The sequence below is a fragment of the Micromys minutus genome (genome assembly GCF_963924665.1).
Source record: "Micromys minutus genome assembly, chromosome: 27".
In the NCBI taxonomy this organism is placed as follows: Eukaryota; Metazoa; Chordata; class Mammalia; order Rodentia; family Muridae; genus Micromys; species Micromys minutus.
Genome location: NC_137962.1, coordinates 38,736,665 through 38,753,255, shown reverse-complemented (window position 1 = coordinate 38,753,255; position 16,591 = coordinate 38,736,665). Strand labels below are relative to the sequence as shown.

General features: G+C 47.0%; 1 protein-coding gene across 1 annotated transcript in view; it reads right to left on the bottom strand.

Moving 5' to 3' along the window:
* FAM227A (family with sequence similarity 227 member A) overlaps positions 1–16,591 on the bottom strand; it is a gene marked incomplete at its 5' end in the record, with an annotated part of 38,254 nt that continues 21,663 nt past the window's right edge. The window contains 5 exon segments of the mRNA XM_080939226.1: positions 1–84; positions 9,445–9,602; positions 10,809–10,973; positions 13,081–13,175; positions 15,377–15,473. Coding sequence (XP_080795352.1) covers positions 12–84; positions 9,445–9,602; positions 10,809–10,973; positions 13,081–13,175; positions 15,377–15,473 — 588 coding nt within the window. The 3' untranslated portion in view covers positions 1–11.

Genomic DNA, 16,591 nt, shown 5'->3' with positions numbered 1-16,591 from the left:
CTTGAGAGAGTTTATTCAATGAAGGTGGGTGAGAGTTGGAAGAGCATGTCCTCCTTGCCTTTGGACTTACTGCGGCGGCGCTCACTGTGGAGGAAGAAGACAGAAATGGTGGTAACCTCATATGACCAAGAGGTCAGCAGGCTAGCATCAAGCATCTGGGGGAAGGAGGTCAAAAGGCCAGCTAATGACAGATGGCATGGAGGGCCCAGGAAGGACAGGAACTCAACCGAGGAGGAATGTGTGGGTGCACTGCGGTAAACACATAAGAAAAAAAAATCAAGAAAAATTAAAATGAACACCTAGGCTGGGCATGGTGGCACATGCCTTTAATCCCAGCGCTTGGGAGGCAGAGTAAGTGGATCTCTGAGTTTGAGGTCAGCCTGTTCTACAGAGTGAGTTCAAGGACAGGCTACACAGAGAAACCCTGTCTCAAAAAACAAAGACAGAGAGAGATGAATATGCCTTAATTCACCCTACTTCAATTAAAATAACAATTACATCTTTTTTTAAGGATTGATTTGTTCTTTATGTTATGTGTATGAATGAGTGTTTTGCCAACATACATGCATGTACATACCACGTCCCCTTAGAGCCAGAAAAAGGCATTGGATCCCATGGAACTAGTATTACACGTGATGGTAACCTGTCTCGTGGGCTCTGAGAATTTCCCCTGGATCCAGGGCCCAGCACAAAGGAGTCCTTGTGGGTAGAGCGTGGCCAGGACTTCTAACCAGAAACGCTGCGGGATTTCCCTAACTTAAGAGACTTGAAAAGGACCACAGAAGTGACAGCTATGAAATGACAATTACTTACAGCTCTCTAACACACTTTGTTTCCATACCTTCATCTGTCTATAGGGTCAAACAAAAGAGAACCTGTTCACCTGGTTAACACTTACCTGGGGCATACCTGGAGCACATGTGTACAATATGTGTGAGGACACACAGGTATCATGGCGCATGTGTGAGGTTAGCCCAAGGATTTCTGGCTCCCCTACTATCTCTGTTACAGATGCAGGCTGGGTTCTAGAGATTCATTCCTACTCAGGTCTTCATGCCTATATGGCAAGGGCTTTACCCACTGTGCTCTCTCCCAGACAATGTGTCAGTGTGTGTGTGTGTGTGTGTGGTTTTACAATCCTAATTTCTTTACTCTGTATTTCACAACATACACAGTATACACATACAATTTTTTTGAGACCTCCAATACTGTAAGCTAAATAAATCTTGTTGACATGGTGTGGTGGTTTGAATTTGCTTGGTCCAGGGAGTGGCACTATTAGAGATGTTCCTTGCTGGAGTAGGTGTGGCCTTGTTGGAGGAGGTGTGTCATTGTTACTGGAGAGTTGCAGGAGTTCTGGGAGAATGTAGTTGGTGCATACAGAGCTAGTGTACAAAGCTCTAAGAACAGAGTGGACAAGAATGCTGCATATATGTGGCATGGGCGTGGGCTTTGAGATCCTCATCCTAGCTCCCTAGAAGCCAGTCTTCTGTTTGCCTTTGGAAGAAGATGTAGAACTCAGCTCCTCCTGAACCACACCTGCCTGGATGCTGCCATGCTCCTGCCTTAATGATAATGGACCAAACCTCTGAATCTGTTAAGCCAGCTCCAATTAAATGTTGTCCTTATAAGAGTTGCTGTGGTCATGGTGTCCCTTTATAACAGTAAAACCCTAACTAAGGCACCTGGACACTCAGCCCTGGGTATTTCATTAGGGCAACAAAAATGAACTAATTCACCACAGTTAGACACCAGAGTGCCTGTTCTAAAATCCTCTGGCCTCAGCCTCCTCAGTGCTGTGTTGCCAGCCCCATGCCTCCACTTTCTACTTGTAAATGGTTACTTATTTACTAATGTGATATTAAGGATTGGCTCCTGAAATATTTTTTCGAGCCAAAATCCAGAAAGCCTGGAGATTCCTGATTGAAAAGTATAGACAGGCACCCAGTACAGACTTGTGGGAGCCTTTACAAGTCACCCGAACAGGAACACTAAAACCTACTGGGCCTCTGAAAAGCCAAGTGTAATCAGTGTGGCCCCCGAATCTTCCGGTGGTCCCCATAACAGAAAGCCAAGAACTTCATGGAAATCTCCTTGTTTGCCCAGAGTTGGTCTCCAGGTTCCTGATGCCCTGGAAGCCACATCTTGCCCTGCCCCCTCCACACACTGCTGAGCTTTTCTCCACCCCCTGCTCTGCCCTCCTAGCAGCTGGCCTCTTCTGAATCTTCTCCTGCCAGGAACTCTTGCCATCCGTGCCAGACTCAGGGATATCACTCCTGCATGGATCCTGGACCCCTGTTCCATCTTCCCTGGGTCCCCAGTACTGTGGGCATTTAATTTGCCTCCTGCCACCAGCTACTTGTCAAATGTGGCTTTGAGTACCTCCTGCTACATCCCCACGACTACATCCTACTGCTACAAGGTGCCTGCGGCAGAAAATTTTGGAGGATGCTATAACCTGTTTCTGGGCTTGGGATGTGGTGACTAATCCCTACCCAAAAAAAGCTCAGCTTTCATATGAGGTCATGGTTGCACCAGGTTTCTTTTCTTAATGCTCCTTGTTGCCTGGCACTGTAATACTATCATGGCCACACTTTAAATACAAGTTTGAAAAGATGCTGTGGCCCCGCACAACTCTTCCTACCAGGTCTCCAGTAAACCCTGAAGGAGCAGAGTGGGGGAGGGATGGGCACTTGCTAGTTCCCTATCTTCCCATTGTTGGTCCACCTCACCTGGAAGGAGACTTGATTCTGTGGGGGCTTTTTAGGCCCGGGGAATAGTTATCCATAGAGTTTTGGAGTGAGAAAGGGGACTGGAAAACCTTACGTTTCTCTTCTACCTCCTTCTTTTCCTTCCTGTGGGGGAAGCAAAATGGATACCAATAAAAACCAGTTCAGAAATTCAGTGTGGTTTCTCTGGCAGCAGTTTCCCTGCTACCTGGATGTGCACTGGAAGAGAAATAAATATACGTTGGTAAGGTTGGTAAGGTGATGACGTAGAGGGTCAGCACAAGGCCATGCCTCTCATTAATCCTCCGACAGCAGCTTGGGGCCAGGACTGGACAAGACTCTGGGGAAACATGATTCTGATCTGAGGACAAAGTGGAAATACAGGGAGGGGGGTGCTCAAGTCTAGGATGTGCTCTGAGCAAATATCAGGGAAGACGTCCTGGAGGAGGGGAGACTGAGCTGGGTTTAGGGTGAGAGAAAAAACAAAGGGGAGTAGAGTCTGAATGGGTGGATCTGAGGGAATTAGACTGAGTTGCTGTTCTGATGCTTGAGAAGCTAGGATAATGTGAAAAGCCTGTTAGTGACACTCCCTACTTCTTCTATGAGTCCAAAGTCTTCTCGACTCAAGAAAAATGTTAGTCCACAGGTTTAATACGATAGGCTAGCCTTCTTAGTGTGGCTGAGTGCTGATCTCTTCATCTCTAAAACAGAGGCTGCCACCACCTATCAGTGACGGGAACAGTCACCAACCAAGCCATTCATTCACCCTGGCAATGAAACCAGTTTGGAGATGAAAATAGTTTCCACCTTTTAAACTACATTTCCCAAGCTCCCTTGCAATAATAACCACGTGACTAATATCTAGCCCTTGAAATAAAGCAGTAATGTCATGGTATTTCCAGGGATGGTCCTTTAAAAACCAGGAAGTCATTGGAATATATTATTAATGGGTGTGGCAGATCTTTATAGATTAAGAAAAAGTTTAAAAACTAGATTTTAAAAGATTTGTTTATTATATATGAGTACACTATGGCTGTCTTCAGACACACCAGCAGAGGGCATCAGATCCCATTACAGATGATTGTGAGCCACCATGTGGTTGCTGGGATTCGAACTCAGGACCTCTGGAAGAGCAGTCGGTGCTCTTAACCGCTGAGCCATCTCTCCAGCCCTGAAAGTTGGATTAAAGTTGGTTACTGATGCCCAAGTTTAAAATTTCAGGTGCCACTCTAGTTGTCAAAATCATCCCAGTTCAGTGATTTTGAGAAACACTGACTTGTGCACTACGGTGGTGAGGGAAGTGTAACATCCCTTACACCCAGTGAGAAGACAGGGAAAGGACGCTAGAAAAGAGCACTAATCTTCTTGGGTTGCTAGCTTGGAACACAGACTGAATGCCAGATACTCCAGCAGCCACGTGGGCTCCTAAGGAACCTTAAGGGACAGGGTGGTGGATCCTACTCTCCTGAAGGTTCTCAACCCCCCAGCAGGCCTGTACTGTCTGGGGATTAACTTGAAACATTGTTATTTTTTTATTTTTATTTTCTGTAATACACATCTAGATACAATCCTAATTCCTAATATAATGCTTCAAACCTACCATGGAAATTAAAGATTTTATTTTATTTCATAGAGAAACAAAAATAAAGAGGCAAGTGGTGTAAGACTGAAGAAAACAAAGTGAGGGAGTGGTTATTTGAGTGTGGGTCCCTCCCCTGAGAAAAGGAGCTGGTGGGAGGGGCCTCCCTGTGGGGAAGGCTCACTTCCCTGCCACAAGAACAGAGAAAGCCCACTGACAGGAGCCCTGGCCACCAGTGCTGGCTCTCTTGTGGGCTTCCCAGAGCTTCACTCCAAACTATGAAGACAGGCCTGGTCATTGGGAATATGGACAGAACTAAGATCAAATTCAAAACAAAACAAAAAACAGCAAACAAATAAAACCAGAGATACCTCAGAGATGAGTCAATATGGGGCTGGAAGAAAACTAGAAGGGTGTGTGGGGATGTATGAATAACCGAAGTTATGGGTGGAAATACTGCCAGAACAAAGCAGAGGGGGTGCTACATTATACAGCCTTCCTTTTAATCTCATCCATGGAGAAGGCTAGGCTGATTCCATGACAGGCTTCAAATTGGCATTTAAGCAGACTGGGCCTAAATCTGTTTCCAAGAACTGGGCAAGGCCTCAGAAGCTGCCCTGCCACCTGGCCTAAGGCAAGGACAATGGGTCAGCAGCAGTTTCCAGACTTCCTCAGCTACTTCTTCAGCAACAGTTTCCAGATCTCTCCCCAGCAAGTTTCCAGCCCCCACACCCCAGTAATGGAATGTCCATGGAGATGGATCTAACAGATTAACATAGAGGTCATCTACCCCAAAATTCCCTAATGTACCTTAAATCAGGCCTGCAAGCTCACTTGGGCGTCTCTCTATTCTGGTAATGGGAGACCCCAGCGTACTGGACTTCTGCAGAATAAAACACTCTTTGCGGTTACAGACTGTTGAGTCCAGGTGGGGTGTCATTCTTCTGTGAGTCATGGGCCCTTACACCACCACCGGATCGCTCCTTACAATTATTATTTTGTGTGCTATCACATTCTCAATATATACCATCAATATGGTATGGTTTTGTTTCTTTGTTTTAACGTTACAAAGGGTCACATTGGAGGGAACAAGTTAGACAGGGATGGGGGATGGGTCTTGGGGATAAGTGGGACCATCACTTTTCTGGCTTTTGTCCTTTCTAGGACCATCACTTTGCTGGCTTTTGTCCTTTCTGGGGCCATGGATGTATGTTACCAAGTTGCTATTATTTAGTCTTCTCAGTTTTCAATTTGTAAAACGCATGTCTTTCAGAATATACTCAAACTAAACCGATGATGCCAGGATTGCAGCCACCCCCAAACTGCAGGGGGACCCAAAGACTCATCACTGAGGCCAGAAAGATGACTCAGGTGGTAAGAGCACTGGCTGCTCTTATGGAGGGCCTGAATTCAGTTCCCAGCATCCACTGAGTGGCTCACAACTGTCTGTAACTCTAGTTCTGGGTAACCAGTAACTGTTTCTGACATTTTGGGGCTCCTGCATGAATGAGGCACACATACTTTCATGCAGGTACATACACATGCACATAAAAATTATTTTTTTAAAAAAATTCCTCAGCCTTTCCTCAAACTTCTGGGACCGCAGCTCTTGAGAAAAGGGTGGTACGGAGGAAGGCACTGAGATGAGCCAGTAGAGAGTGGGGGGGGGCCTGCTGGCAGGAAGACTGGAACACCCTCCTGACCTGGCTAAGCTTGATAAGAAAGAGAACACTGAAAAAAGCCCCAGGCTCCTTGGGTTGACAGGGAAGGTGACATCACGTGAGTGATCCTGAGTGATATCTGAGGCTTCCACACCTCAGCACTGCCCCAGCTCCCCTGCCACCTCCACTCAGACACTCTCTTCCTTAATAAACCGTCTCTACCACTATCCAAGTGGTCCTGGTCCAACTCTTTGTTCTGAGCCGTGAGAATGGGAAAGCTCCGTGGATGTCTTCCCAGCCCAACCTGCACCACATCCCTTCCCTGTGTGGTAAAAATTCTCACGTCACTCACACTGGACATTTTTCTAAGGTTTCTGTTTGAACAACAAACCTTGAAAGAAAGGCATTTTCTCTGTGGGTGTTTCCCTTGCGTTTCCTGCGAAACAAGTCATCAAACAGCACCGAGGAGGAGACAACTGTGTGCCTGACCCTTCTCTTTTCTTTTTCTTTCTCAATGATAATAGCCAACTCCCTGGGGGATAAAATGACAAAACAGAGATGGGAATGTGATCTTTCCTCCTGCCCCGCCCCCCATCCACACAGAGCATCACTGTGTAGCCCTGGCTGACTTGCAGTGTGATTTTCTGCAATAGTCTGCCAGCATGCTGGGCAGAGTGGACGGAAGCAGCTGACCACACAGCAGTGACCCCATCCCAGACAGATTGCTGGGGGGGGGGTTTAATGAACATAAAACTACAGGACAAGGAGCCTGCCATCTTAAAAGAAGACTGATGTACGTACCCTTGGAAGGAAAAGGGATCTAAGTGGAGCTCTGTTGGCTGGTGGGTGACCTCGGGGGAGCACTTAGGGTCTTCATGCAGTGTGCTCACCTGGGTTGTGGTGAGTTGTGAGTTAATGGAGGTCAAATGCTTGAGACTCCTGGATACACAGGAGATGTTCGATAAATGCTGGCTGCTGCTACCAGAGGCTTCCTACAGAGCGTGTTCACAGGGTACACAGCCGGTTTGCTGAGCTGGAAAACCCTCAGTGGGCTTTTGAGATGCACATTTACTCGATGAAGAATCAGGTTATGAGTATTCAAGGTCAGCAAAATAGTCATTTTGTGTGAGTTAAGATGTTGTCATGACTTGCTGCTCTTGCAAAGAGCCCACATCCAGTCCTCAGCACACACATGGCAGCTCACAACCGTCAGTAATTCCAGATCCAAGAGATTCAGGAACCTCTTTTGACTTCCTTATCAGGTAATACACACATATATAAGCAGGCAAGATACTCACACAAAAACTTTTTTAAAAAAGAATGTCATAAGCTGAGTTGTCGGAATATACTCAACTATTCAGCATGCTGATGCAGGAGGATAACTTAAGCCCTGGAGTTCAGGGCTAACCAACAGGCAACAACTCCCCCACATACATGTATACATATATATGTATACACATGCATATACACACCTATATATACCCCATACACATATATACATGCATATATACACACATGCATACACACACTTACACACATACATATAGATGTAAAAGAGGGGGCAGGTGCTATTACATATATCTCTGTTCCTTCTAAGACAGCTGTCACAGAATCAAATGTTGGGACATTTCCTGGGAGATTCTCCACTAGTACTTTGGACCTTGGGTACTCTGTCCCAGAACTGCTGGAGGCCTTGTGTTCTGGACTCCCAGGAAACTAACTCTATTCTGCAGGATTGGTCCCGAGTCTCCTCAGTGCAGCCCTCATTAAGGACAGACAGGCTCCTCCCCCACACTGGGGGCTGCAGCAGTGGTCTGATAGATGGCCTTGGTTGCTCACCATTATCTGGCCACAAACTTTCTGGCTAAAACACCTTGTGTTTCTGGGGTCCTGAGTGCCCTGGTGTGTGTCCCTGTGTCCCCTTCACCAGCCAATATCTCTGAGCTAGGCACTAGGCTAGAACTACTCTTCAAGGCAGGTGCTAGTACTGGTGACCTTTATGGAAGAGGCATCCGCACCCTTCATAGTCTAAGTGCAGTCTCTTTGACATAGATAAGACCAAAGCAGAGCTTCAGTCGGCCCAGTGTCAAGGCCAATGCTCCCACCCTGTGCTCTACTATAGAAACAAGTAGTAATGTCCCCAAGGAGTCCTACCCCACTGGAGTCATCCACATGGCCACTTTCATCCTGGCTCTGGCCATCCTTGAAGAGACAAAGTAGAGCACCACTTCACTATTTAGATATCCAGGGAGACTGGAGGTGTGTAATGTGTTAACTGTGAAAGCATTAGGGGGCTGGAGAGATGGCTCAGTGGTTAAGAGCACTGACTGCTTTTCCAGAGGCCCTGAGTTCAAATCCCAGCAACCACATGGAAGCTCACAACCATCTATATTGGGATCTGATGCCCTCTTCTGGTGTGTCTGAAGACAGCTACAGTGTACTCATATACCATAAATAATTCTTTAGAAAAAGAAAGCATTAGGGCCTGAACAGATCCCCAGTATACACTTTAAAAGCCAGGCACGGTGGGTGGCATTTGCCTGGAATCCCATCTCTGGAGAGACTCTGGAATGTCCTCTGGAGCTCACTCCAGATTTATTAGGAAACTGTGTCAGAAATTAGAGAAAGCGAGAGGGCTAGAAAGGCTTCTCGGCGGTTAAAAGAATCACTGGGCAGCCAGTGCAGACCAGAAAATGGATCTCGGCACCCACATAATAAACTGGACATCAGAGACAGGCGGGTTTCTAGGGCTTGCTGGTTGAAGCTCAGTAGAAGAAACACAACATGGGTGACACGCTCCTCTGGCCACGTGCACACCCACAGGAGTGCATGCACACACACCTTCAGCATGGGTTTTGAGCCCAGGTTAGGACCCAAATTGTGATCTTTATGCCTCAGTTTTGAGTGCTGGGGACTACAGGCATATGCCACGATGTCAGCCTTTTAGAAAGAGTTGTTTGGTTTATTTTCCATGGTTTTGTTTTGTTTTTCCACAGGAAGCAGGGTATAGGCTTTTACTCTCCAGGGTGGCTTAGAACTTAAGGTAATTCTGCCTCAGACTTCTGAGGAAGAAAGATTCTAAGCTCTGTGAATTTTTCTGTGAATGAGGTGTCTTCCATCTTCCTTTCTTCTTCTTCTTCTTTTTTTTTTTTTTTTTTTTTTTTTGGTTGGGGTTGTTGTTGGTTTTGTTGGTGATAGTGGTGGTGGCGGTGGTTTTTAGAGACAGGATTTCTTTGTATATCCCTGGCTATCCTGGAACTAGCTACGTACACCAGGCTGGCTTCAAACTCACAGAGATCCACTTGCCTCTGCTTCCTGACTGTGGAGATTAAAGGCACGCACCACCACTTCTGGGTGAAAGAGCTGTATTCTAATCGCACCACAGAAAAGCTTCTCCACCCCCAACTCCAGTTAAATCCTGCTGGCTGCGGCAGCGGACGGTGTCCACTGTGGCTCTGCACCAGTGCCCTCTTACCTCTCATAGTTTTCTTGCAGCTCCGTTAGGTAATTGTTAAAACAGTTCCACTCGTCCTCGTGCATCCGGTCCAGCTGCCTGAGCTTTTTCTTTCGAATCTCCATGTTCTTTGTGACCAGCTGGATGATGTCAGCATAGGTCATGGCAGAGTCAGTGCATTCTGCTGTCAAGGAAAGGTCCACTGTGCTTACCTAGTGGCCGGGCCTTGGGCATGACAAGGGAAACAGCATTAGAAGGTTGAGAACCACTACTGTAGAGGATGGTGACAGCCACAATGCCAGCTCTTCATACAGGGCCAGTTAGACACCACTCGGTCACATTACCAACTCGGTAGAAACATCTCCACTTTGGGAACTTAGACGATAGAGCTGCTAAGGTTGGTACATCCCTGCCAGGGGTGGTCTCTGGAGCCCAGTGACCTCAAAAACAGGGTGATGCTGGGGATTTTGGACCATGTTGCCCAGAAGAAGGTGATCTGCCTTCAGAAATCTGTGATCCAAAGCTCTAGGGGCAGGAGACAAAAAGGCCTCCTGTGCCTTTCCTGCCTCTGAGCCAGCAGCAAAGGTAACTGAGAACAGGCACATCTTGAGAACACTTACTACAACTGCACTTGGAAGCAATCTGCAAAATGGTGCCTAAAGCTGGGACTGGGAGCAGAAGTCTTAAATCGCAGCACTCAGAAGGCAGAGGCAGGTGGAGCTCTGTGAATCCGAGACCAGTCTGCTCTACATGGAAGTTCCAGGCCAGCCAGGGCTCCACAGTGGAACAAACGAATAAGCAACAAAAAAAAAGTCCAAACAATAAAATCAAACAAACAAAAAGCACCCGATAGGGGAACCCTCATTCTGATTTGACAGATGAAATAAAAGTTGCCCACAGAAAAAGACTGGAACCTTTCCAAAATCTGGCTAGTGGTTAGCATTAGTTTCAGAGTCAGGGCTATTTGGACAAACAGAGCAAACTGATTCCCAGTAGATCCCCAAGACACGTTGCTAAGGCTCAGCATACCAACACATACTGCAAACCAACACATGCTCTACTTGTTTCCCAAGAGCTGAGCTTTTATACTAACTCCAAATGCAGCTGGGGAGGAACACGTGAGGAGGTTTGATGAAACTCACTTATGGACACCAAAACTGATGGTTCCACCCTCTTGGGCCAGTGAGCATCAGGGAGGATATGACACCTAAGTTCATGCTGGATGATGAAAAGATGACATGTTCAGGTCTCCTGGCCAGTACACGCGGCCTAGACAGATATCTGTGAGGTATACACCATGGCTGTTCCTACCAAGTACCCACAGTGTGCCAGGCTAAGCACCGAAGCCTGGATGCTTCTCCTCAATCCCTGCTTCTGCAAAGACAAGGATATGGAATGACTTCAGTCTTTTCTCTCCTGTTGACCAGCAGCTCTCGACCAGGCAGCTGCAAGTGGGAGTAGTTGAGGAAGAAGTACACCATTAGAGGGCTCTTTCCATAAAGGTTGAACTGGTTTGAAGTCAGCTCCGGGCTTTTGCAGGCAGGGTGGGACTGAGAGGGGGGAAAAGAGAAAAGGAAAGGATATTGTCCTGTGTGATGATGAGTCTCCACCTGAAAGGAGACAAGTCCCCAAACACAAATGTGAAGGCTATTTCATTTCTGGGCATATCTGTGAGGGATTATCGGGACTGATTAAAGAAGATGACCCACCAAAGTGTGGGCGGGGCTGTTCCTGAGTAGGGACCCTGATGTGTATGCCTTGGAGAAAGTGAGCTCAGAACTCATGGCACTTGGCCTCCTGAGTGAGGAGATGTGACTGCCTGCCTCAAGCTCCTCCTGCCTTCACTCCCCTCCTTCACAGATGGTGCTATGAGCCACAACAAACCCTTCCTCCCTTACGTTCTTCTCTGGCTGTCTCACAGCAATGGGGAAGGTAACTGATACACCGTGTTTATGGCACCCACACATCTGACCCAGTAACTCCAGCTCAGATGCCTCCTTGGAATGGGCAAAACAAGGAGAGGTTTTATATGTAGTCTACTGCAGTAACCAACGGCCATTTCCCAAATCAGGATGGGTGGAAAAACAACTGTCTGTTGTGCAGTACAGTCACAGGAACAAGTGAGTTCTGACTGTACTGTTTTCGAGGGGAACAATCAAAGTGTGAGGATTTTGCTTTGGCAAAATCTCTACTTTTTCTTCCACATACACTTTGACTTTTTCAGCATGGGCAAAGATTATCGTTCTGACTGATAAGTGGGTGGCACAGCACCAGCAGTTTGGGAGGCTGAGGCAGGAGGATCAGTGGGAGCAGATTCTACCCATTCTTGCTTTCTTCGGGTGACCCAGCCCTACCAGAGTAGGCAAGTGCTCCACCGTACCCCGTCCTGGTCTGGCAATGCTGTTTCTTACGGTGATAGCACCAACCACATGCCTCTTTGGCCAAGACTATCCACCAAGACCTTGGAGCTGACAGGTCATCTCAGCACTTCCTCCCCTGCTCCCCTGGGGTTCTCAGCTGTGCCCTTTGTCATGTCCCGTTCAAACCTGTCGTTCTCCAGTCTAACTCCTCCCACCGAGACAAACCACAGACCAGTCCATGCTTGTCCCACCATTTGCTTCCGTCCATAGAGCAGATGTGGCGGCTGGCGGCACCAGGAACCAAAGATGCTGAGTCTGGTTCTCAACCTTCCTAATGCTGCATCCCCTTAACACAGTTCCTCACGTGATGACCCTCCGACATAAAGTTATCTCATTGCTACCTCGTAACTATAATTTTACTACTGTTATGAGTCATAATGTAAATATCTGATATACGGGATATGTCTGATATGCGACCCCTGTGAATGGGTGGTTTGATACCTCCTCAAAGGGGTCAAGACCCACAGGTTGAGAACCACTGCATCTGCGTTTAAAGCAGAAAAAAATATTTATTTAGGCCTTGAGACAACAAGGTCTGACTTTGTAGCCCATGATAGCCTAGAACTCACTATGTAGCTCAAGCTAGCCTAGAATGCTTAGCCATCTTCCCAAGTACTGGGATTACAGGTGTGAGCTACCACACCTGGCTCCCAGCAGGGAATTTAAAATACAGACAGAACACTCAAGCAGCGGGTGTCTTCTTTCTTTTTTTTAAGATAGGTTTTGTTTCTGTATAGTCCTGGCTGTCCTGGAACTTGATCTGTAGATCAAGCTGGCCTCAAATTCAGAGCTCCTTCTGCATTTTTTTATTTTTTTATTTTTTGCCTCCAGGGTACTGGGATTAAAGGTGTACTCCACCTCTGCCTGACTGGTGGATGTCGTCTTGACCTCAAAATCATCCTCAGGAGAGCTGACAGCATCATCCGGTCTGCATCAAACACCCCAGTTGTTATCTGACAGCTGCATAAGATGAAGATGTTTTAACCTCGCTTCCTTTAACTCAGCTCTAAACAGTCAAGAGTGTCCGCTGCTCTTCCCCAGGCTCCACGTTTGGTTCCCAATGATTACGTCAGGTGATTCACAATGGCCTGTAATTCCTGCTCCAGGAGATCCCTCTTCCAGCCTCTGAGAGCACCAAACTCATGTGCACATACAAGAACACACCCATATGCACACACACAAACACATACAATGAGAAGCAATAAAATAGATCTTAAATTTCCAATCGTGTGCTCACCTTTTTTACAAGCGTATTTATGCATTCTCTGACCTGTGATATCCGCTTGACTTGCTGTGTGGCTTTCCTGGAGAACAGGGTAGGTATAGTTTGATCTGTCAATGTGATGCAACAAAAAGGTGAGTATGAGCATCTGCTCAGGGAAAAGACAGTTAGTTCAAGGTGGGTCTCAGCTTCCTGCTACAGTAAAAATGGAATCTGTGCAAGATGCCAGTCCTCTGGTGCTACAGGGGAGCCAGATGACTCCACTGGCATCTTAGCCACATACACAGCAACTGGCCATGTTGGACCATCTATCAGTCCATCATTGGTTCCCTGTCACAAATACTCACTATTTTGTGCTCGGTCCGTGCGGGGTGCTGGAAATAAGATTATCTTTAAGGACCTTCTAGTTTACTGAGATAAAAGGACACGTAAACACTGCCACACTAACTCAGGTACCATGAATAAAGTATCTATAGGAATCAGCATGTCACTGTAGAATAAGGAAAGACTCAAAGGTTTTAAGATGCCAGCAGTAACAGAGTGGGTGCTGCAGTGACTACAAAACAAAGGAAAAAATCAGTGCTGCCTGCAGACACACTCAACAGTGGCTTTCCTGCAGGAGTTTAGCAGAGACCAGCTTGAAGACAGTCAGAAAATTGCAACAGGCCATCCAAAACCAGATCCCGAGCCTGGCCGCAGAGCTGTCCATGGTAGCCCTGGAAGGCAGATTACAATGAACCACACACCAAGAGAGCAAGAGCCATAGTCTAGGGCCAGGGCTGCGGGGGGACTGGGGAGGAGCAGCGGCAGAGCTGGAGTAACACGCACAAGATCGTGGGTTCAGCCCCAGCAGCAGGGAGGGAGGAAAGGGTCTTATGCTGGACAGATAGCTTCCAGGTTAAGACACATGCTGTTTGTCTAGAGGACCAGAGTTCAGTTCCCAGCATCCACACTGGAAAGCTCACAATGGCCTTTAACTCCAGTTCCAGGGGATCTGGTGCCCTCTCCTAGCCTCCATGTGCATCCAAAACCTGGGTAATACAATATATACCTAACATTGAGTGAATAGCAAAAGAAAGAAATCCAGGGTTGCAGAAATGACTCAGCAGTGAAGCTTACCGCCTTTGCATGAGACCTGGATTTGGTTCTAAGAGCACACATGGTGGCTCACAGCCGTCTGTAACTCTAGTTCCAGGGGATCCAATGCCCTCTTCTGGCCTCTCTGGGTACCTGGCATGCACATGGTGCACATGCAAACATGTGAGCAAAATACCCACACACATAAAACAGTACGTAAATACATGTGAGCAAAATACCCACACACATAAAACAGTAAGTAAATGTAGAAAAAAAATGACAAAGCTGCAACTTGGAGTAGGACAGAAAGACAGGAAAGGATGGGGACCTGAGAAGGGAAAGGTACCCAATTATTGGATGTCTTGCCAACTAAGAGGCAAGAAAATGGGCACAACTGACCACGTCTGCTGGAAAGGCTGGGAATCGTTCATACCCCTTTCCTATGCAGTCACTTTATGTTAAAATAGCAGTGAAGGCCTAAAATATATGACCCGGACAGAGCCTCGTTCCCAGCTCTGGATGTAGCAGGGAATCTTGACTAAACTTAGTTTACAATGAACAGACTGGGCCAGAGAGACGGCTCAGTGGTTAGAGCACTGACTGCTCTTCCAAAGGTCCTGAGTTCAATTCCCAGCAACCACATGGTGGCTCACAACCATCTGTAATGAGATCTGATGCCTTTTTCTGGGCCTCTGAGGGCATATTCACATACGTGTGTGTGCACATGCACACACAAACACATATACATATATCAATAAAAATAAAACAATCAATCGTGTGTGTGTGTGTGTGTGTGTGTGTGTGTGTGTATCTTTAATAAAAATCTTCATCTCTGCTTACTGATGGGTTCTAGAATTCTCTTCAGCATTCAAGCCATGAATATTAGTTTGGACTGAGTAAACTCAGGAGCCCCCCAAACTCTAGGGGAACTCCTCAGGGTGCTAAGGATGGTGGCATGTGGCTACATCCTGTGACATTCACATGATAAGCAGGGTGGGGAGCCCTGGCATTCTTGGCACTTGCACAGAAGGCTTTTTGTCACTTCACAGGAAATATCTCACACATGTAGGTGTTTATTTGACCAGAACAACTACAAGTTTGCCTCTCCTAGCTAGGGTTTGTGCCAAGGCCCAGGTCAAAGCCAAGGGTAAAGCAAACTATGTTCTGATGCATCCCAGCAGGACTTTGGGGCTTGAGGGGAAAGCCAACCTTGTCCTCTCAGCAGCCTGCTCACCTTTCACAGAGCTGCGACACCCCAACCTTTCCTCTGTGGTCTTCTTACATGGAAGGTCTTTTTTGTTCTTTTCATGATGAGAAGCCTTCAGGAGAGTCTTAAAGAAAAAAAAAAAAAGCCTAAAGTGAGCAAAAGTGGCATGAAAGAAATACGTGTACCTTTTCCATATCCCACCATTCTTAGTTCAGGAAGGCCTGAGACCAGCCTCCGGCCCAGCCCAACAGTTTCAAGACCATGGCAGAAAGATGGGGTGATGTAGAGTGGGGGCCCAGGCAGCAATGGGGTGCCATTCAGCTGCTAGGGGTTGAACAGCTTTGCTCCATGGGGTTCTTGAAAATGAAGGAAACTGTCATTTGCAATGTGCAGGCAGCTCCCAACAGGGCTCCAAGCCCACTGTGGTCCTTTCTAATCAGTTCTGCAGTGCATCCTTCCTTAACGTTTCTTTGAGCAACTATTGTGGTACCTGGTGCTGGGAAAACACTGAAACCTAGCCCCTGCCTTGATGTACCCTCAGATAAGCAGGACACTAACTTAACAGTGGCTTAAACAATGTAGAACCTGCTCTCCCACAGAAGTGTCAGGAGACAGGCAGCCCATGGCTTCTGTGGTGTTTCTGCTGTGCTAAGGCTCGGGACTATTGACTTCTCCCACTTTCTAGTTTCACTTGAAGGACATTGTCCTCAGGGAGCAAGATGGCAGCCAGAGCTCCAGGCATCACATCCACACTCCAGGCAGCCGGTTAGGAAGGGAGACTGGGAAGTGTTGGGGTCGGTCTGGTGCTGCTGTACATGCAAATGCTAAATACTAGCCCTGAGACCTGGTTGCTCCCTTCCCCATGAGGTGATCCTCCCAGACACCAACTGATGCTATGTAACCTTGCTCTACAAGTTAAATGGTTGATAAATGACTAAAGCCTGTGATTGGACAGTAGACAGAGGTAGGTAGGCGGGGTTTCAGTTACCTGGCTAGGGGTCACAGGTAGAGACAAGAGAAGGGAGAAAGGAAACTAGAGGAGGAAGCTGCTATCAGAGGAGATGGACCATGGGCACGTGACCAGGAAAAACAGCAAGCAACAAGGGACATATGGCTGGAATTGAAGTTGGAATAGTTCAAAATCTGCCCAATCAAGGCTTACAGCTTGTAAATAAAATAGCTTGTGTGCCTTTTATACAAACTAGCTAGAATATACAATTCATTTTACAAGGAAGAATCCTC